General features: G+C 37.3%; 2 protein-coding genes across 2 annotated transcripts in view; one reads left to right on the forward strand and one right to left on the reverse strand.

The window, feature by feature from the left end:
* Positions 1-9,811, reverse strand: part of pkp4 (plakophilin 4) — an 87,630-nt gene extending 77,819 nt beyond the window's left edge. The window contains exon 1 of the mRNA XM_023336772.1: positions 9,677-9,811. The gene's annotated coding sequence lies outside the window, so the exon portion shown is untranslated. The remainder of the gene's footprint in view (positions 1-9,676) is intronic.
* Positions 9,812-9,901: 90 nt separating this feature from the next.
* The window catches only part of ccdc148 (coiled-coil domain containing 148), a 32,397-nt gene continuing 24,977 nt past the window's right edge, over positions 9,902-17,321 (forward strand). Inside the window, exons 1-6 of the mRNA XM_005805336.3 lie at positions 9,902-9,941; positions 10,333-10,414; positions 10,818-10,939; positions 14,967-15,070; positions 16,485-16,576; positions 16,660-16,811. Coding sequence (XP_005805393.2) covers positions 10,351-10,414; positions 10,818-10,939; positions 14,967-15,070; positions 16,485-16,576; positions 16,660-16,811 — 534 coding nt within the window. The 5' untranslated portion in view covers positions 9,902-9,941; positions 10,333-10,350. The remainder of the gene's footprint in view (positions 9,942-10,332; positions 10,415-10,817; positions 10,940-14,966; positions 15,071-16,484; positions 16,577-16,659; positions 16,812-17,321) is intronic.

A 17,321-nucleotide genomic window follows, 5' to 3' on the forward strand; every position in this document is an offset into this window, starting at 1 on the left:
GAAGAGTACGGTAATTATATTTCCATAGTGTTATAATTATAATTTTACAACATAAGATCAAGTTTGCCTATACTTTATCACACTTAATTAAAGTGTTTTACAAATTAACTAAATGTGATGCAGAAATCTCACATATTTTTTAATTAGTGGTGCTTTTATAAAGATGTATGAAATTACAGCTACTTAAGCTAAGAGAAAAAAAGACTAAATCTTCCTCTGTATTCTGCTGCCTGTTGAGTTTTGTATTTTCATCATCCAAGTCCTTGAAACTTTCTAAGTAAAAATACTGACCTCAAATCACTGAATATTAGAGTTCAAGAACAACCTTTTCTGTGCAAAGGAAAATGTTGATCTATTATTACACAATCTAGATCGGGGTGCCCAAAGTCGGTCCTCGAGGGCCGGCATCCTGAATGTTTTAGTTCTCTCTCTGGTGGAAGTAATAACCTTTTCAGCATGTCAGTGTTCTTCTTAGGCCTTCTAACGAGCCATTGTTGGATTCAGGTGCGCTAAACCAGGGAGAGAACTAAAACATGCAGGATGCCGGCCCTCGAGGACCGACTTTGGGCACCCCTGATCTAGATAAATGCCTAATAGCTAGGCCTGTCGCGATAAACGATAAATCGTACGATAAATTAAAACTATCGACGTCATTTCAATTATCGGCATTATCGTCTCTTCCGGCCTTTTTCTCTTTCTGTTGATGACACCCCTGATTTAGATCGGAGCGGCCATGACGATCTACCGTAACACACCACACAATCTTAGAAAGGCCAACGTTTTAAGATTGTCATAAGGGGAAAAATAGGAGCAAAAAATCATGTAGTGTGAACTATTGCATCAGGAAGTCGATGTGCCCATCTTCTCTATTTAAATCTAATTATTACTGAAGGGCAACATAATATACAGACTTCATAATCTGCACTCTTTTGGTTGAATGCAGTATTTATTTCCACTTTGGCTTTATGTTGTTTAGTTTTTATCAAGTACATTTTTTGTTAATGGAGACTGAGAATCCATTTTGTTTTTGGTTGTTTTGTTTATTTTGTTTATCAGCTCCAGTGTTAAATATTCTTTTGAAAATAAAGTGCATCTATCTTCGGCAGGAAATCACATGCATTATTACATCATTTCCATTAAATCAGTGTAAAAAGGTCTTCAGGCAATATTATCGTTTATCGCAATAATTTTTTGAGACAATTAATCGTTCAGCAAAATTTGCTATCGTGACAGGCCTACTAATAGCCCCCCTTAATTTTTTGTGAAATGTTTATTTATCAGAAATATTCAGCAGTTGGATGAGGAATAAACCTTTGAAAGACCTATGTGTTGCCAAAACAATTTAATAATAATTTGCAATCGGAAAGTCAGCCACAAATAGCTCTGAAGATTTAGAAAACCCATTCTGAACAGAGACAGAGAAAAAAACATTAACTCCATTACCTGACTCATTGACTCATTAAATATACATTTAATTATTGAATATGCATTTAACCCTCCCTTAAAGGGTTATAGGAGTTAAATGAATTTTATATTAGTAGAATTCTACTAATTCTACATTTGTAAAATTTAACATGCTAATGTTAAATTTAGCATTAATAGAAAGGAACTAAGGTGTCGGAACCTGAGCAGAAATACAAGTTGGTTCAAACAAAGTAAATAGTAGCATCAACTAAATACACAGCCTTATTAATAACAAATATAATTCTTGATTATGTTGACCTAGTTCCCGTTGATTTTCATTATAATTCTCACGCAAAGTCTGATTATTATTGATTAATCTTAAAGTGCTAATGCGAAGAAATTCAAAAATCTCTAGATTCTTCTTTAAATTTGCGAGAGATCATTAAAAGATCTCCAGACTGATCTTTGATAGATTGTGAAACTGATCATGATACTGATTACTCAAGGCTAGAAAAGCACATAGGGGATGTGAGCTTTACTGTATATTGAGGATTTTGCAGTGATGTGAATGAACACTATGAGGTGGTGAAAAATGTTTTAGGGAATCTGGTCGCACATACCACAATGGCAAAAATAAAGTCTTTTGGTCAATTGGATCTTTGCAGGACATAGTATTGTACTATTATACTTGTGCAGGTTAATTTAACAGATTTCTTTTCTACATGGACTAAACTAAATGGTGCCAGAAAACTAGTTCTCTGACCATGATTTCACACAGCTTTAGATACAGTATAAATCTTGATATAATACAGCCCACATTCACATCTTAACTTTCATGCAAAATGTAAAGCTTAGAAGTCTATAAAATGTCACTTTAAATGCCATGGGTTTGAACTGCATTCATTTGCTCATTTTCAAAGTCAAGAAATCCACTTTCTGAGGTAATTTGACTTTGTTGCACTCATCTAAATGCCTTGACATTTAAAAAGGGAATCTGCTATGCAAACAGGTGAGGCATGTAAATCCTGCACATTGTTTAGTTTTCAGCTACAGACTAGATAATTAGCGCAAGGTGTGTGGTCACTGGAATGACATGGGGAGATGCCATCATGTTCTGACTAGGATTGCCATAATCATCAATATTTAGATAATATTTATTCAAATGATACTCAGTGGCAAGAAAATCAATGCAAACTGACCAATTTTCCTTCTTCAGAGAGAAGTAACAGTGACTCAGCCTCATGCTTTTCTGCAGCGATTCACCTGAACTTTCATGATTGAGAAAAAAATCTATCATGAAGGTTAATCATGAAACTTCGAGCTGTAGCTGGAAGTTTGAAACTAAAATGGAAAGAACATCCAAAGAAAACCCTTTACAATTCACCTTTGGTCAAAAAGGTAAAGATACAAGTGTGGTTCGAAGGTGTTTTGTTTAAGAGGCAGTAGGATGAAGATAAAGCTAAAGATTTTCAGACGCTATGGAGCTAATGTTATAACCAACACTATTATGTTTAACAGCACTTTAAAAAGATCAATGACGTTCTTGTATTTATAATGCTAAAGTAGAAAGTGACCTATGCTATTGGGTCACTCTATTCCACTGTGGGTACGAATTAACATAGAATATTCCTCAGCATGCAGCTCAATCCTTATAGTTAGCTATAAAGGAATTAGCCACTAATGTAGCTCATAATAAGTTGAGAAAACACTAATTACACTGAATCCGGGCTGAATATGACATTTGTACCGGAAACTACGTAGTCAGGCCCCGTAACCTACCCTCAGACTGACTACATTGCCTACTACGTATGATAACTAAAGCAAAAAATAAAAAAATAAAAATTTTGACTGCAAATAGTAATATTTACTGCTAGAAACAACTCTTTCTTTGAAAAAGGTTGTGGAAGGTGATATCTGGTACTGAGTAATTTTCTTAGATTCGGTAGGGAGTGCGAAATTTTTGCATTGTGATAGCCCTGTCTCTGACTCAAACACCAACACCACCGAACTTGAACAAAGAAATCTAGAAGGACAGACAAAACCAAGCGTAGCGCTAAAAAGAAACAGTCAAGTACTTTAAGTCAAATGTCTAAAAAGAAATTGACTATAAATTTCCTTTGATTATCTTCAATACTGAAAAGACAAATACAGTGCTGGTCCCGTTCATATTGCCAGTTTTATTAATGCAGAATTGTAAATAAGATTAAAATGGTTGTTTAGTCAGATAATTCAGGAAGCTGTTTCTTAGAACCCTAAAATCAACTTGGCATTTTCAAACTTTATCACTCAAAGTAAGTGAATATTCACTACTTAAGTAATATGATTTTTTGTTGTATCTGTACATGAGGCCAACTGATTCTAAAGGACGACAAGATAAAAAAAAATCTCTTTTAGCTTTGTCTTTCCTCCTTGAAAAGTGTTTCATCCCACCCTTCCCTTAACCTCTAGTAAAAAGATTAATTTTTCCTGGGGTGATAATGTGAGGAGAACTTTACATTCAGCAAGGTAGACTGTTAGCTGCTGAGGTAACTCTGACTGAATTGTTTAAACAGTTAGCTCTTTGCTAAGGAAGGAAGAAACTCTGTCCTTCTACTGTCCACATCAACAGAGACAAATGTCCATGTTACAGACTCAGCAAGTCAGATCAATGGGTGGCTGTTTTACTGGACAAAATTCTATTGTGCCTCTAATCTCTAAAAATGCTGACATGCTCTGTGCTCCGTATTATCTTCAGCTATCAGGAACCCAACCACAGCATGAAATCTGGGACTCTTCCCGTCTACATATCCAGTTAGATCAACATTTAGCCACCAGCCACGCATGTTAAGGCTTATTCACACACACAAGCAGGTCTAACTGTGACATACTGATGATTAATGGCTGTTTAATTTATTCAAGTAAATTAGTTTTTTTTTTTTTTCCAGATACAATCAGAAAAGGTTCTAAAAACAGATGATAATTGCTTGGAACTGTTTTAATTAATATCACATTGCCAAATCTAAAGTTCAGCTTTTTAATACTTAAGAAAGAATGTGTGCATATGATCTATATCTGCCATCATGTGAACAAAGTGGGGAACTATGGAAATTCCCCACTTTACTACATGTGGTTTTTGCTCAGTGGAGACAAGATGAATGCTTTCAAACCAAGCCATAATGTGGAATGGAAAGAACCTATGTTTGTTGGCTTTCATGAGAAAGTGATTTATATCACTTATGATGAACGTACGTGTTCACTGGGTTGATTGCTTCTGCTACTGTTCTGTGATCAGTCATCTTCATCCCACAAAAGCTATATACCAAAGTTGCTCAGGCAACTTCTTAGACAAGACAGATGCACATAAACATCACTCAGACATGTCTTCATTATTCTGCAAACTATAAAGCAAATGTCCTCTTGCCGTAGTTGCTGTGCAGAGTTTTTCATGCTTTTTGTTTATCAATATACAGATGCAACTCAATAAGAGAATTGCATCAATTTTAACATTTTAATTAATTTAGTATAGAGATTCATTTCATACAGAGATGTATTTTAAGGATCTATATCTGTAAATGTTACAGCTATTGAAAACCTAAAACCTAGTTTTTGTTATGGCCAACACAATCATAAGGACGGTGACTAACACCATCCACCAGAAAGGTAAACCTAAAAAGGTCATTGTGATAGGAGCTAGATGTTCACAATGTGTTGGATCCAAGCTCATTATCTGAAGGTTGAGTGGAAGGAAAAACTGTAATAGAAAAAGGTTCAAAAGTAACAAATATAACCACAGCCATGATGGGAAGAAAATCCCATTCAAGAGTCAGGGGGGATTAATGAGGACTACAGCTGTAGTCAGTGTTTCAAATGACAACACACACACACACACACACACAGAGATCTATCCAGAACATTTTCTCATTCCTTGTGTTAAGCCAAGTAGAAAAAAGGACTGGACTGTTGCTTAGTTCTCCAAAGTCCTTTTCAGATTAATGCAAATTTTGCATTTCATTTAGAAATCAAGATAGTGCAGTTCAGACGAAGAGTGAAAAAGCACATAATCCAAGTTGCTTGAGGTCCAGTATGAAGTGTCAAGAGTTATTCATAATTTGGAGAGCAAAATCATATGATGAGTGTTAATCCAATGTATTTTATGAGGTCCAAAGGCAGCGTGGCCTTTGGACCAGTAGAAGGAGGCAGGAAATTTTAGACCACTTCCTGCCTCCTTCTACTGACGAGCTTGATGGAGATGCTGATTTTATTTTCCAGTAGGACTTGTCACCTGTCCACCCTGCCAAAGGTACCAAAAGCCATTTCAATGACCATGATGCTACTGTGTTTGGTTAGTCAGAAAACTTGTCTGACCTAAACACAAGTTTATTCTGTATTGCAAGGGGAACATGTGGGTCAACAAACCCAACAATAAACACAAGCTAATGGCTGCTATTAAAGCAACCTGGGTTTCCCTTGAGCTCCAACAGTCACACAGCCCGATCATAACATTGATGCAATAATTCATGAAGGCTGACATTTCTACATTCAAATAATTTTTTTAATTCCTTTTATTACTTTAAAATGAATAAACATTACTATTTTAAACTGATAAATTGAAGTTTGGGTTTTCAAGAGCCACTATCAGCAAAATGAAATGAAATAAATTAAATACATCACTTGATGGGTATTAAGATTTTTCTCTCTTCAACCAAAAGATTATATTTTTATTTACTTAAGTGTGCTTGTACATTATGTCTGCATGGTGTGTCCATATATTTGGTGAAACACTAATTGAACAAAAGACGCAGTAAAAACTTGAATTTTCAGGGAGTAGAACTGACTGAGTTGCACACAATGGTCACTGAATTTGTCTTGACAAGCTGGTAGGGTGCAGAGGGTGCTTGGGGGGCTCTTTAGCACAGACACAAAGAAAGCTCACCACTTTGTTTCCAAGCTTACAGCCTATGAAGTAAGGGAAAAATACTTTCTCTTTCCAAAAAATTGGTGGGGAATAGTGTGGGAGGGGGCTTCTTTTTGACTGTAGCTTAAAAAAAAGAAATCTGACACGCAACGTGGGGGTAAAGGATTAAGCCTTGATGTTAGCCAGAATTTAGGGGGTGAAAAAGCATAAGGAGAACAGACCTGCCAAAGACTACCAAGCTATTCAGCTCTTGTCAGTTTCCATTAAAAAGAACTCACCATGAAGTCTGGGTCAAATAATCACACCAGCGACCTTTGCTATGGCTGCGGTTTTGTCTGCTCCAGGATGGGGTTGTTTCTTCTATATAAAGAATGCCTTCCCCAAAAACATAATAGTGTTAGCACACATGTGAGGGAATCCACATTGCTCTTTAAACAAATCACACTTTTCTCAAAGAAGAACAATGAACAAGCAGTACCATGATGAAATAATTAGATCAAGTTGTACAAGACGTCCTCTGAAAATTAAAAATGAACATCCAATGGGCCAAACAAAGTCTCGTACTTTAGGTATAAGCTAAAAACTGCAAAGCAACAATAAAAGATAGTGGAAAAGTCTGGCTCCGTCTTGCTCTCTCGATTCCAAAGAAAACCACCCCTGATGGTTGTCAGCTGTGAGGCTGTGTGTAAGCAGTGCAGTAATGTGAATCACGAGGGGAGGGTTTCACTGAGTATCTGTGCTTAGGTCTGACGGTGTGAGAAAAAGAGAGGATGACTGCAAGAGACAGCGAAGCATCTGAACTTCTAGTATTCCAGTATAAAACTCTATGGCATGCAGATAACCTGTCCACTTCTGCATGATGAAAGCTGAAAGAATGCTCCTTTTCAGAGGCAGGAGGAGACAAGGTCTATTATCATTACCAAAATGTGTAGCCTTCATTACCCCCAAACAATTAGATGATAATGTTTTTCAAACCATTTAAAGCCTTAGAACTGGGGCTGCAATGCTATTCCAGATGTTTCAATAAACTGTTCAATCTTCATTTATTAGGCTGACTTTCACCATTTGTTGTAAGAAAAAACAAGCAAGAAACCGCCTCTTTTAATGAGCTTACATTTCCAATTTGGCTTTAGAAGGAAGAGATGCCCACAGCTGTAATACCTTCTTTTTAATTTAAAAAAATATATGTCAATAGAAAAGCAGTTGTTAAAAGCTCTGAAGTCAAAATATGTGATTGACAAAAAAAAAGGAGAAACACAAAAAACAGGGAAAACCAGTTGAAGCTCAAAACAAGGGAAAAATTGTGTGGGAATATTTATGGCGATTAGAAAATGACATTGTTATTTTCCCTTTTGATTGCTTTTATGCAAATTAAGCATCACTAATGACTATGCAAAGTTACTGCACTCAGCTGAAATAATGGTACCATATTTTTGTGGGAAGTTGTCATTAAATAAGTGAATGTCAATTCTGGAAATAAATTAATTGTTTTAAGGGTTGTTTTACATTAGTAGAAAACCCCAAGAACTTCAGACAAACCATCCTACAAACCAGGATTTATGTACAGTTTATGTAAGCTACAGAATGAAGTAGAGACTCAATAGTGTAGTTCGTGCTGCATTAGACGGTGACCTATATTACAAACTAAATCAAATCACTTCCATTTTGAATTTGGGTGGAACAAGGGACTTGACATGTGTTTGTCAAGTCCCTTATTTATTTGCACAAATAAATAAAGTAGTTATAGAACCGTTGCATGCATAAAAATATCACACTTACCACCCCTCTCTCACCTGTTGCTGCTGTTCAGTTGGTTGATTGAAAGCCTCACTTTTCCTCCACTTACAAAAATAAAATTAAATATTTCTGTTAATAGTTAATAATACTCATTCTTTAAAACACAATACCTTTGGGGGGGGGACTTCTTTGTTAGTTCTGTGATTTTTTTTTTCCTTTCATTAGTGTAATGTATCACACCATATATTTTCTACTATGATATTACATTTAAAAAATATATATTTCTGTTTATGAAAAATACAAAGAATGTGTTATCCCAAGGCCTCAACCTCTCTCTCTCTCTCTGACCTTCCTGATCTTGCTCACTAAGCTCTATATCAGTCATGGGCAATGAAGAAGATGCAAGTGGCAATACTGTAAAGAAAAGTTTTCATGCATTGATTTGAATTAATTTAGTCTACCAAACACTGTATCCAAGTAGTCATTTGACATATTGCTGTTGGGATCACAAATGTCATTGGACATATTTTGCACACAGCAACATTTGCTGAAAATTTCATTGTATCAAAAGAAACATAACCTTAAAACAAAAAAGGGTCAAAAATATGCCAATTTTGTGAAAATCTTCCCCTCTTTGCCTTTAAAACTATGTGCTGTCATTGTAAACTGAAACCAATAATCACTTTATTTACCTGTTATTCCTATGTGTGCAGTGTTACAATTAGGATAACGTCTAGACCACTGAATTAATTAAGCAGCAACAGAAAATTCCCATGAATATGACATCCTTTACTAATAATATAATCCTTGGGTGAGTGACATGATATTTGAGACAATTACCCTATTAGTACCGTTATAAGCATGCTGCATGTAAAAACACTAGCTTAGATAATTAGAGTTTTTCTCAAGCAGTCACGGTGGCAACGAAGTGCATTATTTAAAGGTCGGTTTTCTGCACAATACACAGCAATGGGAGCTTGAAGAAACGCCCCTGGGTTTAAAAAAAAATGCAGATTAGGGTAATTAAATATGGCGTTGTTTGAACGTAACGAGTAAAACGTGGGAGTTAAAAAAAAAGAAAAAAAAAAGGTAAAGTCAATCTAGTGGGGGCAGGAGAAATTAGGATCCCCGCCTCTCTGCAAACTCGCATTCCAGAGATTCCCACACTCCCAAAACTCACCTGCCTTTTACTTTACCGGTTACAAAGCAAGGTTACAGTGGCATGTTCACTAAATACAGTGAGCTCTTTTTAAGAAAAAAAAAACTGGTGCAGAAACAGTTTCTTTGCGCTATCCGGCCAAGTTTTCCCAGCAACGGTTAGGGACGACATGAAGAAACAGCGCGAGGACTCTCCCTGAAAGGTGAGCGCGGTCTGCGAGGAAACGGTCCAAAGAAGAAGATTAGCCGGGAATTGGATTGTTTCCCGCAGAGAAGAAGCTGTAAAACAGCTTATCTACTCTTTCACTCGCACATAAAGCGCTCCCTCTTGGTTTTCTCCGAAAAATTTGACTTTCAGAGTTGAACCAGCTGCCCGTTCCCTCCTGCTTCTTCTCCGAGAAGGAGAGATGCTCTACCCTCCTAAATTACTCTGCAGTTGGAAATGCTATGAAAAAACAAACAAGGAAAGAACAATTCACATACCTTAGAGGACAGTTGCTGCGCTGGGCTGAGCTGCGGCTCGGACCTACGTGGAAATGCGTAACTTCATCTGTAAAGTCCAGTTTACTCCCATGCATGTGGAAGGACGAAACTCGTGTCCATTCTGGAGGGGAAGAAGAGACAACCCCTTCCCTGCTTCCAGCAGCAGTCCCAGGCAGAGCGAACTGACATGACGTAACTGGAAATGTGGGAAACCAAAGTGCACTCCTGATTGGTTGTGGCACGATAAGTAGGCGTTTCCGAGGTGGTACGTACGCTTGAAATGGCCAGTTAGAATAGAGATGACAGTTACCGTGGTTACTGTGGTTTGTCAACCTATACACTAAAGAGAGGAAAACTAGGTAAGTTAGATGGTTTAGTAAGTAAATAGATGTTGATTTTTCTGGCATGACAACTAATACTTATAAGACCCATGTAAAGGTAACCTATTACAATTTATTGAGGTCTAATTTGTTTGATTTTAGAAGTTGACGTTCTGTTTCTGATTCTCCATATATATAAGCACTTTCCTCAGAGATTTTGTAAAACAAGATATAGCCTGATTTCTTTACTTTTGCCTGTGTATCAGTAGAGCAATGCGCCAGTTTTTGTCTTTATAATTTTTAAAATGCAATGATAATTGTTTTTTATTTGTAAAGGAATCTAATTAATCAAATATGGACCAAACAAGTGCAGGGAATCTACCCAAATTCATAACAAGCTACAGGGCACAAGATGCAGGTGAGTAAATGAGAATTGGCTCGAGATGTTGCTGACTAGTGACAAAGTCGCCTACTGAACTTTTGTATATCTTTGGCTCACTAAACCCGTTAAAAGCCCCAGGTGCTGTCATGTTTTTGATGTTTTTGTCAGAGGCTACGTTGCTTTGTGTTCCTTCACCTTCCTCCCAGAGTAGCAGGTGAAGCACTTACAAAAATATGTCTGACAGCTTGAGTTTACTGTCTGCTAACTCCACTCTGTGCGGTAATTTCTGAAATATCCATATAGTTTACAATCGATGTAGTCCCTCTGTCTGCCTCTGTATTATTTTCTTAGTTGGTTTCACTTCAGACAATAACTGATGGGATTTTCAAGAGTTTCAAGGATTCCAATTCAGCCATATCATTTGCTTTCATCCATGCAGAAAAACTGACTCTACGACTGAAAAACGGTGTTGGCAGCCCCATGTACAAACTGGCTGAATATGAAACGCTGCAAGCCTTTGTTGATGCCAGACGTCAGGAGTACAATCTCATTGGACAAAAGGTAGATTTTGGTAATCAGGATCATCCATGCCCTAAAACAATGCAGTATGAAATTAATTCTTGGTACATTTGTTAACGCTGTGACTTAGCAGCAAATGAGGAGGAAATTGCTGTAAAGACACTCTGTACCCTTACCAGAGCACAAGCTGACAAAAACCTGAGTTTGATGAGTGTTTATAACACTCATCAAACTTGATATGCTATTTGATATAAATATCAAATAGCATATTTTGACTACACGAATCAAACACTTACAAAGTACTGTTTTTCACTTTTACTCGGTCCAGAAATATGAATGGGTGTATTAATAATACTGTAGTGGAGAATAACAGCTGTGCAAATTTTAATTTAATTCTGTGTTGTTTTAAAGCAAAACCATTTTAAGTTCTTAGCTGTATGACTAAGCAGAGCAGTTATTCTGACGCCAGTGGTGATTAAGGTGTTAGGCCTATGTTGTTTTAATTGGTGAGCTGTCAGAAGTCTTTTTGCATCATGCCTTTGGCTTGTTCCAATGCAGCTTTCTGCACATTAAAGATAAGACAGTCTATGTATTCACATTCAGTCACACAGCTGAAGGGAAGCCCTTTTCAACATCTCTCTCGGTGACAACATAGAAGGTAAGTAAATGATTCTGGGTTGCTACAAGTTTGAAATATGTTTTACATTGTGGGTAATTCAAGCTGTGTTTAAAAACACTATTTTTTCTGTAAAATACACTGTAAGCCTTTGGGGTTATGTCTGTTGTATCTTGAGGTTAGGTTAAGAGAAATAGAACAAAAGCATTTTTTAAAACAGTGACTAAAAGACAAAATGTATTTATCTGTTTACTTATGATAGAGTTAAAAAAAAAAAAGACAGTGATATTCAGGGAAGGTTATCTAATCCTCTCAAGATTTCCTATACAGTAAAGCAAACTAATAATCTCTCAGCACTAAGATGTAAACTGAATGGTTGACAAGTGGCCAAGGTGCCCAGAAGGGCATCTCCATACACTAATACCTGATTATTTGAACAAAACATAGGAAAAACTACAACAATTCACTGGGTGGAAAGAGTGGAGCATCCATGATGTTCTGCTTATCCAAGATCCATTAATTATGGAAAGGATCAGTAGGGAATCCCAGACTCTCCATCTTATTTTGGGGAATTCCAAGGTGTTTTCAGGCCATAAAGGATATCTATTGTAAATAACCCCTCCAGCAGGTTCTGGTCCTGCCCTCAGTGGGATCCAACATTACTTGCTGCAGATATGCAGTTGTCCCAAAGTGGGCATAGAAAATAGTTGGATGGATGAACTAACTGGGAAAGACAGTCAATCTGGCTCTCACAATCTAGTTTCTTGTTGTATTTAAGATTCAGCAGAATTTGAGCATCAAACACTGGTATATTTTTCAAATGTAGCAATGGAAAGCAATGTGTGTTCTTTTGTGACTTATTATTACATGGCAATTGCTTTATATCTACCAAACTGTGAATATTTTGTTTCAGAACAGAACTATCTTTTGTTTTATTGGTAACACGTTTTTCCTTTTCCTCAAAGATTAAGTGTTCCTTGTGAAAAGGTCCTCTGTTGGGAAGAACATGGATTTAAACAGTACAGTCTGATACTGAGGATAGATAGCTTTGGATATACTCAATAATTCCACGGCTCAGTATTAAGAGGAATTTCAGTAGTACTATGAATCTGTGACAAGCTGTGGACCGGCATATTTTGTTGCTGTAGCTGCTCTTATTTTACTCAACTCAGGACAGAAAAATAAAATTACCAGATAATTTTACACACTAAATTAAGGCCCATTTTGATGGATTATTTTTATTTTGGTGAGATGAGATTCTTAGGTTGACATGCCATTAAATATTCTCTTCTTCATTAAGAAATGTTCACATATTGATGTCTAATCAGATTTTGTATTTTGTATTAGTGAACGAAAGTGATTTAAACACATTTAAATATGAACAAAAACATTTTTACTCCTGAAAACTGTATTAACAAAAATAGAATGTGTTTTCTAGCTGAAGAAAAGATTAGAATATCTTACTACCTAAAATGAATAGCTGATGTTATCCTCTTTAGCTGATTCTCTAGTGGCCATCTGTCAATATCTGACATCCTTCATAGGAGAGATTTCCCCACTTACCACTTTCAGCTATGTGTTTGGTGTTTCTTACATGTACAGGGTATTTCAAATCATCCAACAGTATCTTTAACAGTATCTTTTTCAAAATGGCGCCAGCTTAGCTGGCTGCCTGCAGACGCAGCTCCCGTAAAATAATTTCCCTGCTGGGATGAATAAAGTAATTCTATTAAAAGACAAAAATTTCATGTTGCACAGTCCAATTCTTCAAGTACCCACTGATATATATTAGAATTTATGGTAGACTTTATGATGGTCAGGTCCTGCTGCAGCAAAAACAATCCCAACCATGATACTTTTATTTAGGTTTCCGAATATTTTCTTGATATGCCTTTCAGAAGTTCTGCTCTTTGTCTGCATTCTCTCCTGCCTTCATGTTTTTCTCAGAGAGCAAAGCTTTCCACAATGCCCACCTCTCATGAAAGCTAAACTTGTGTACTGTATTTTTCGGACTATAGGCCGCTACTTTTTTCCCCACGCTTTGAACCACCAGGGGGCTCTTTAGCAGAAAGTGAATCATTGGAAGTCAAAATTAGAAATCAAAGAAGAAAGTGCTGATTTTCATTTAGAACAAGCACATGCTAGCAGCAGCCACGTCGGAGAAATATTTTCAAACTCATACCCAATCATCATGGAAAGAAGTTCATATGATGCCGCTTTTAAGTTTGAAGTCTAAAGATTTGGCAGTCCAGATCGATAGCCGCAGCACGTAAGCTCAGCGTGAACGAATCCATGGTTCGGCGTTGGAAACGCAGGGCTGCGTCTTTAATAGAGGATTTATTAAAGACGCAGGACCTTGTGAAAAATCGAGTCCGATGCCGTTGTTCGGGGGGGGGAGTGGTGCGCCGCAGTACTCCGATGTTGGTTTGTTAGTCATTCTGCTGCAAGTTGGCTCAATTTTGACGCGCAAGACGTAACCGGTAAAATCCGGTTTGTGATTTTCAAAATAAAAGATCCGGAAGTAGTTCATTATTTCTTGCGCGGCCCGGTACCAATTGGGATTTTTGAAAACTTTTTAGCATCTTGCAGTCTGCTTTCAGAGTGAACTTGTTTGCGGTCAGACATTTTGAAAATGTAGTTAGAATTAGGCTATATTAGAAATGTGTCTATGCTTGGAAAAGTGTGTGTGAACCATTTTGCTTTATTCTAACATGGATGTTAGACTAAGGATAGATGTTCAGCTGAACATGTGCACATTTCTTATGGATAAACAGCAGCCGCCTTCCAACACATAAAAGGGCCATAAATTAGCACCAAAATCCTTTAGACGTCCTGTTTGTGATAAACACACTGTGCCAATGTATGTGACGCTGTTTGTGAGATTTTGTTTAGTACAATTAACCTGAATCACTGGTCTGTGCAAAACAAAACAAAAATAAAATAAAGAATGTCTGCCCTAACAGTTCTCTAAAGGACGGGCTGCGATGAAAAAGCAAAAGAAATGTTGCCAGATTAAGAGTGTTGCGTCCTTCTTCCTCTCCTAATAATATGCTTCATGCGTATCATGCATGTGTCTCTTTGATTATTTGAATTTTCCTCTATTTATTTGGGGGTTTCAGCTGAATTACCTCAGCTTATGAGACTCACACATACAATTATGCTAATCAAGACAACAGTAAAATGTCTCCAGAAAAAGTTGTCATTGTACTTTGATGTAAAAGGCTTACATTTTCTTATTAAAATGTCACCCGTCTCACAGCTCTGTGTGTAATGCTATTAATTCTAAATGTAAATTTTTGAACTCGATTTCAAAAACTTTATGAATTCAAGGGTCAAATAAGTGTTTCCCCCCCCCCCCCCCCCCCCTCCAGGTTATGAGTTATAGACATTTAAAAGCAAGAATCCCCTTTAAGGACTCTCTTTTCTTCTTGTGGAATAAACCTTGTCTTATAGGTTCAGAAGACGTGCAATGCAGCCAAGGCAACCAAGGAGAGCTCCTTATTACGACAGCACCGGCAGGTGTGGAGCAGAGAATGCCCCAGGCTGCAAAAAGCTGAGTAAGTACCCACTATAACTGCTTGTCATTATCTGCTGCAGTTTTCTGAATCAGCTTCTCGCACAAAGAAACCATTCCGCTTAAGCTCCTATTGCACCCGCATAGAAATCTGCATGACAAAGATGGGGGTGTTTAAAAAAGAGGGAACCAAGTCAGATCGAAGAAGAAGAAAAATAGGCCCATGGGGGAAAGAGGTAGAGAGTCTTAAGTTGATTTCCTGATGGAGTTTAAGGGTTGAATTGAGGTAGTGGAGTGACCAGGAGAAGTAGGAGGTAATAGTTGTGTCATCTCATGGGAAACTTTGTCTGCCCTTCTCTGTGTTGAAGCAGCAGTGGGTGATCAGGACCTAGAAGTGTCCTGCCTTGTGAAGTGAGAAGGGCAGTGTTAGCTCTGGGGTGCAGCTTGTTTGGCTGTGTGATGACTGTGTCTGAGCCAACCAAGGTTAATGATATACACAACTATGAGCCTCAGTAATGAGCCATCTAGATATGCCACTTTTCATCCCTCCACACATACACAGAATACCTTGTGAAAGCTACATTGTCACATTGAACACTGGTAAATAAATTGCCATGGTTACCATGTCCTTTCTCACACAGTCATAACAACCCTAAGGCCAGCTGCTAAAAAGCCAGCATTTGTGGGTAATTTCCACCACAGGCCATTTAAGTTCAATTCGTACCAGAGCTACAAGACACCCTATCTGAAAAACCTTCAGTGAAAGTCCATTATTCTTGTGTGATGGATGTTTCTAACTTCTCATCTCTCCACAAACCCTGTCATAAGCAGGAGCGCAGAACATTTTGGAAAGTTCAACACATTCTTTTTTGAGAGTTTTGTATTATGCTATCAGAAACAATTACCAAACTACAAATGAAATCTGTATAAAAATTCTTGCACTCTTTCTGGCATCTATGTAAGGATTTTTTTTCCTACTTGCCCTATCTGTGTAATATATTCCAGGATGAATGTTTACAATGAACAAAAAGGCAATAAATTAAAAAAGTGAAACCAATTTTTAATCTTGCCCTATGCTGAATTGAAATCATGGTGTCATATAGACAGTGATACATGCTTTATAAAAGGTGCCCATCGATGGATCCATCCATGGCAGCCTAACGGTACTGCCCTCTGCCAGTTGCTAGCTGACCTTTACTTGGCTAAACACACAAGGGTGTGGGACTGCTATGTAGCTCGTAAATCATTCTGTACTGGATTCACTTGACATTTTTGAGGTTGTTCTATCATTTATTTGAGAGGAAAAAAATGAATGTTCATTTCAGGTGTTTTACCCGTTTTTATCACAGTGTCTTTGTGAAACCTCATGGTATATATTTATAGAAGTCATGAGGTTTTTTCTTGTCCTACATCTTTAGTGGATATGAACTGACTTTTCTCTTTCTTCTGCAAAACAGGGAGCAGGCAGAGGATGATATCCGTGCCTTCTTTAATGAGATCAAGCCAAATGATATAACAGACACTGCCATCTTCTTACTTCAGAAATACGGTAAGTCACATTAACTGTCCTTCTCTGTATGTAAATATATATATATATATAGTATTTCATGGGTATATATTTTTGCTGTTCAGGGCAATCTCTTGAAAGGGAACGGAAAGAATTCAGAGTAGCTACTGTTGTGCCTCTGTATCAGCTCAAAGATGACCTGTGCTTCAGGCTGGGCAAAATGGAGGATCAGCAGCCCATTGAACGCATGTCAAACTGGGAACAAGTAAAGCAACAGGTATGTCTCAGATGTGACATGAAGATACAACTGGATGTCTGCAGTTTAGTCATAGCAACCTTTAAAAAGGCTGGCTTTACAAGATCTGTATTTATCACAGACTGGCAAAATTTCTTAAGAGATTGAAAAAAGATTTTTGTCCATCAGTTAAATTAAATAAAATTGAATTTAGTAACTTTTGGTTTTATGTAGCTGTATTTATTTACTTAGTTTGTACACTGCATTTTAGAGACATATTGACTCTGCTGGTAGACAACTGTCCGTCCTATACATCCAGCAAAGTTCAGACTCTCTCTTTTTCACAAACTGAACTCAACTTGTGCACAGAAGTAACTATTCATGAAACCATTCATGAAACCCTTGTTGTTTTTAGCTATTTACGGTCCTAAAGTCATAATTTCTTTGTTTGAGTCCCAAGAGCTTGTGGTTGGCTCTAGAGATGAATGGTAGGCTTAAGGCATAAGGAATGGTTTTTAAAGACAGACCACTTTGACTCAACTGTTTACCAGA

Source organism: Xiphophorus maculatus, chromosome 7 (genome assembly GCF_002775205.1).
Source record: "Xiphophorus maculatus strain JP 163 A chromosome 7, X_maculatus-5.0-male, whole genome shotgun sequence".
Classification (NCBI taxonomy): domain Eukaryota; kingdom Metazoa; phylum Chordata; class Actinopteri; order Cyprinodontiformes; family Poeciliidae; genus Xiphophorus; species Xiphophorus maculatus.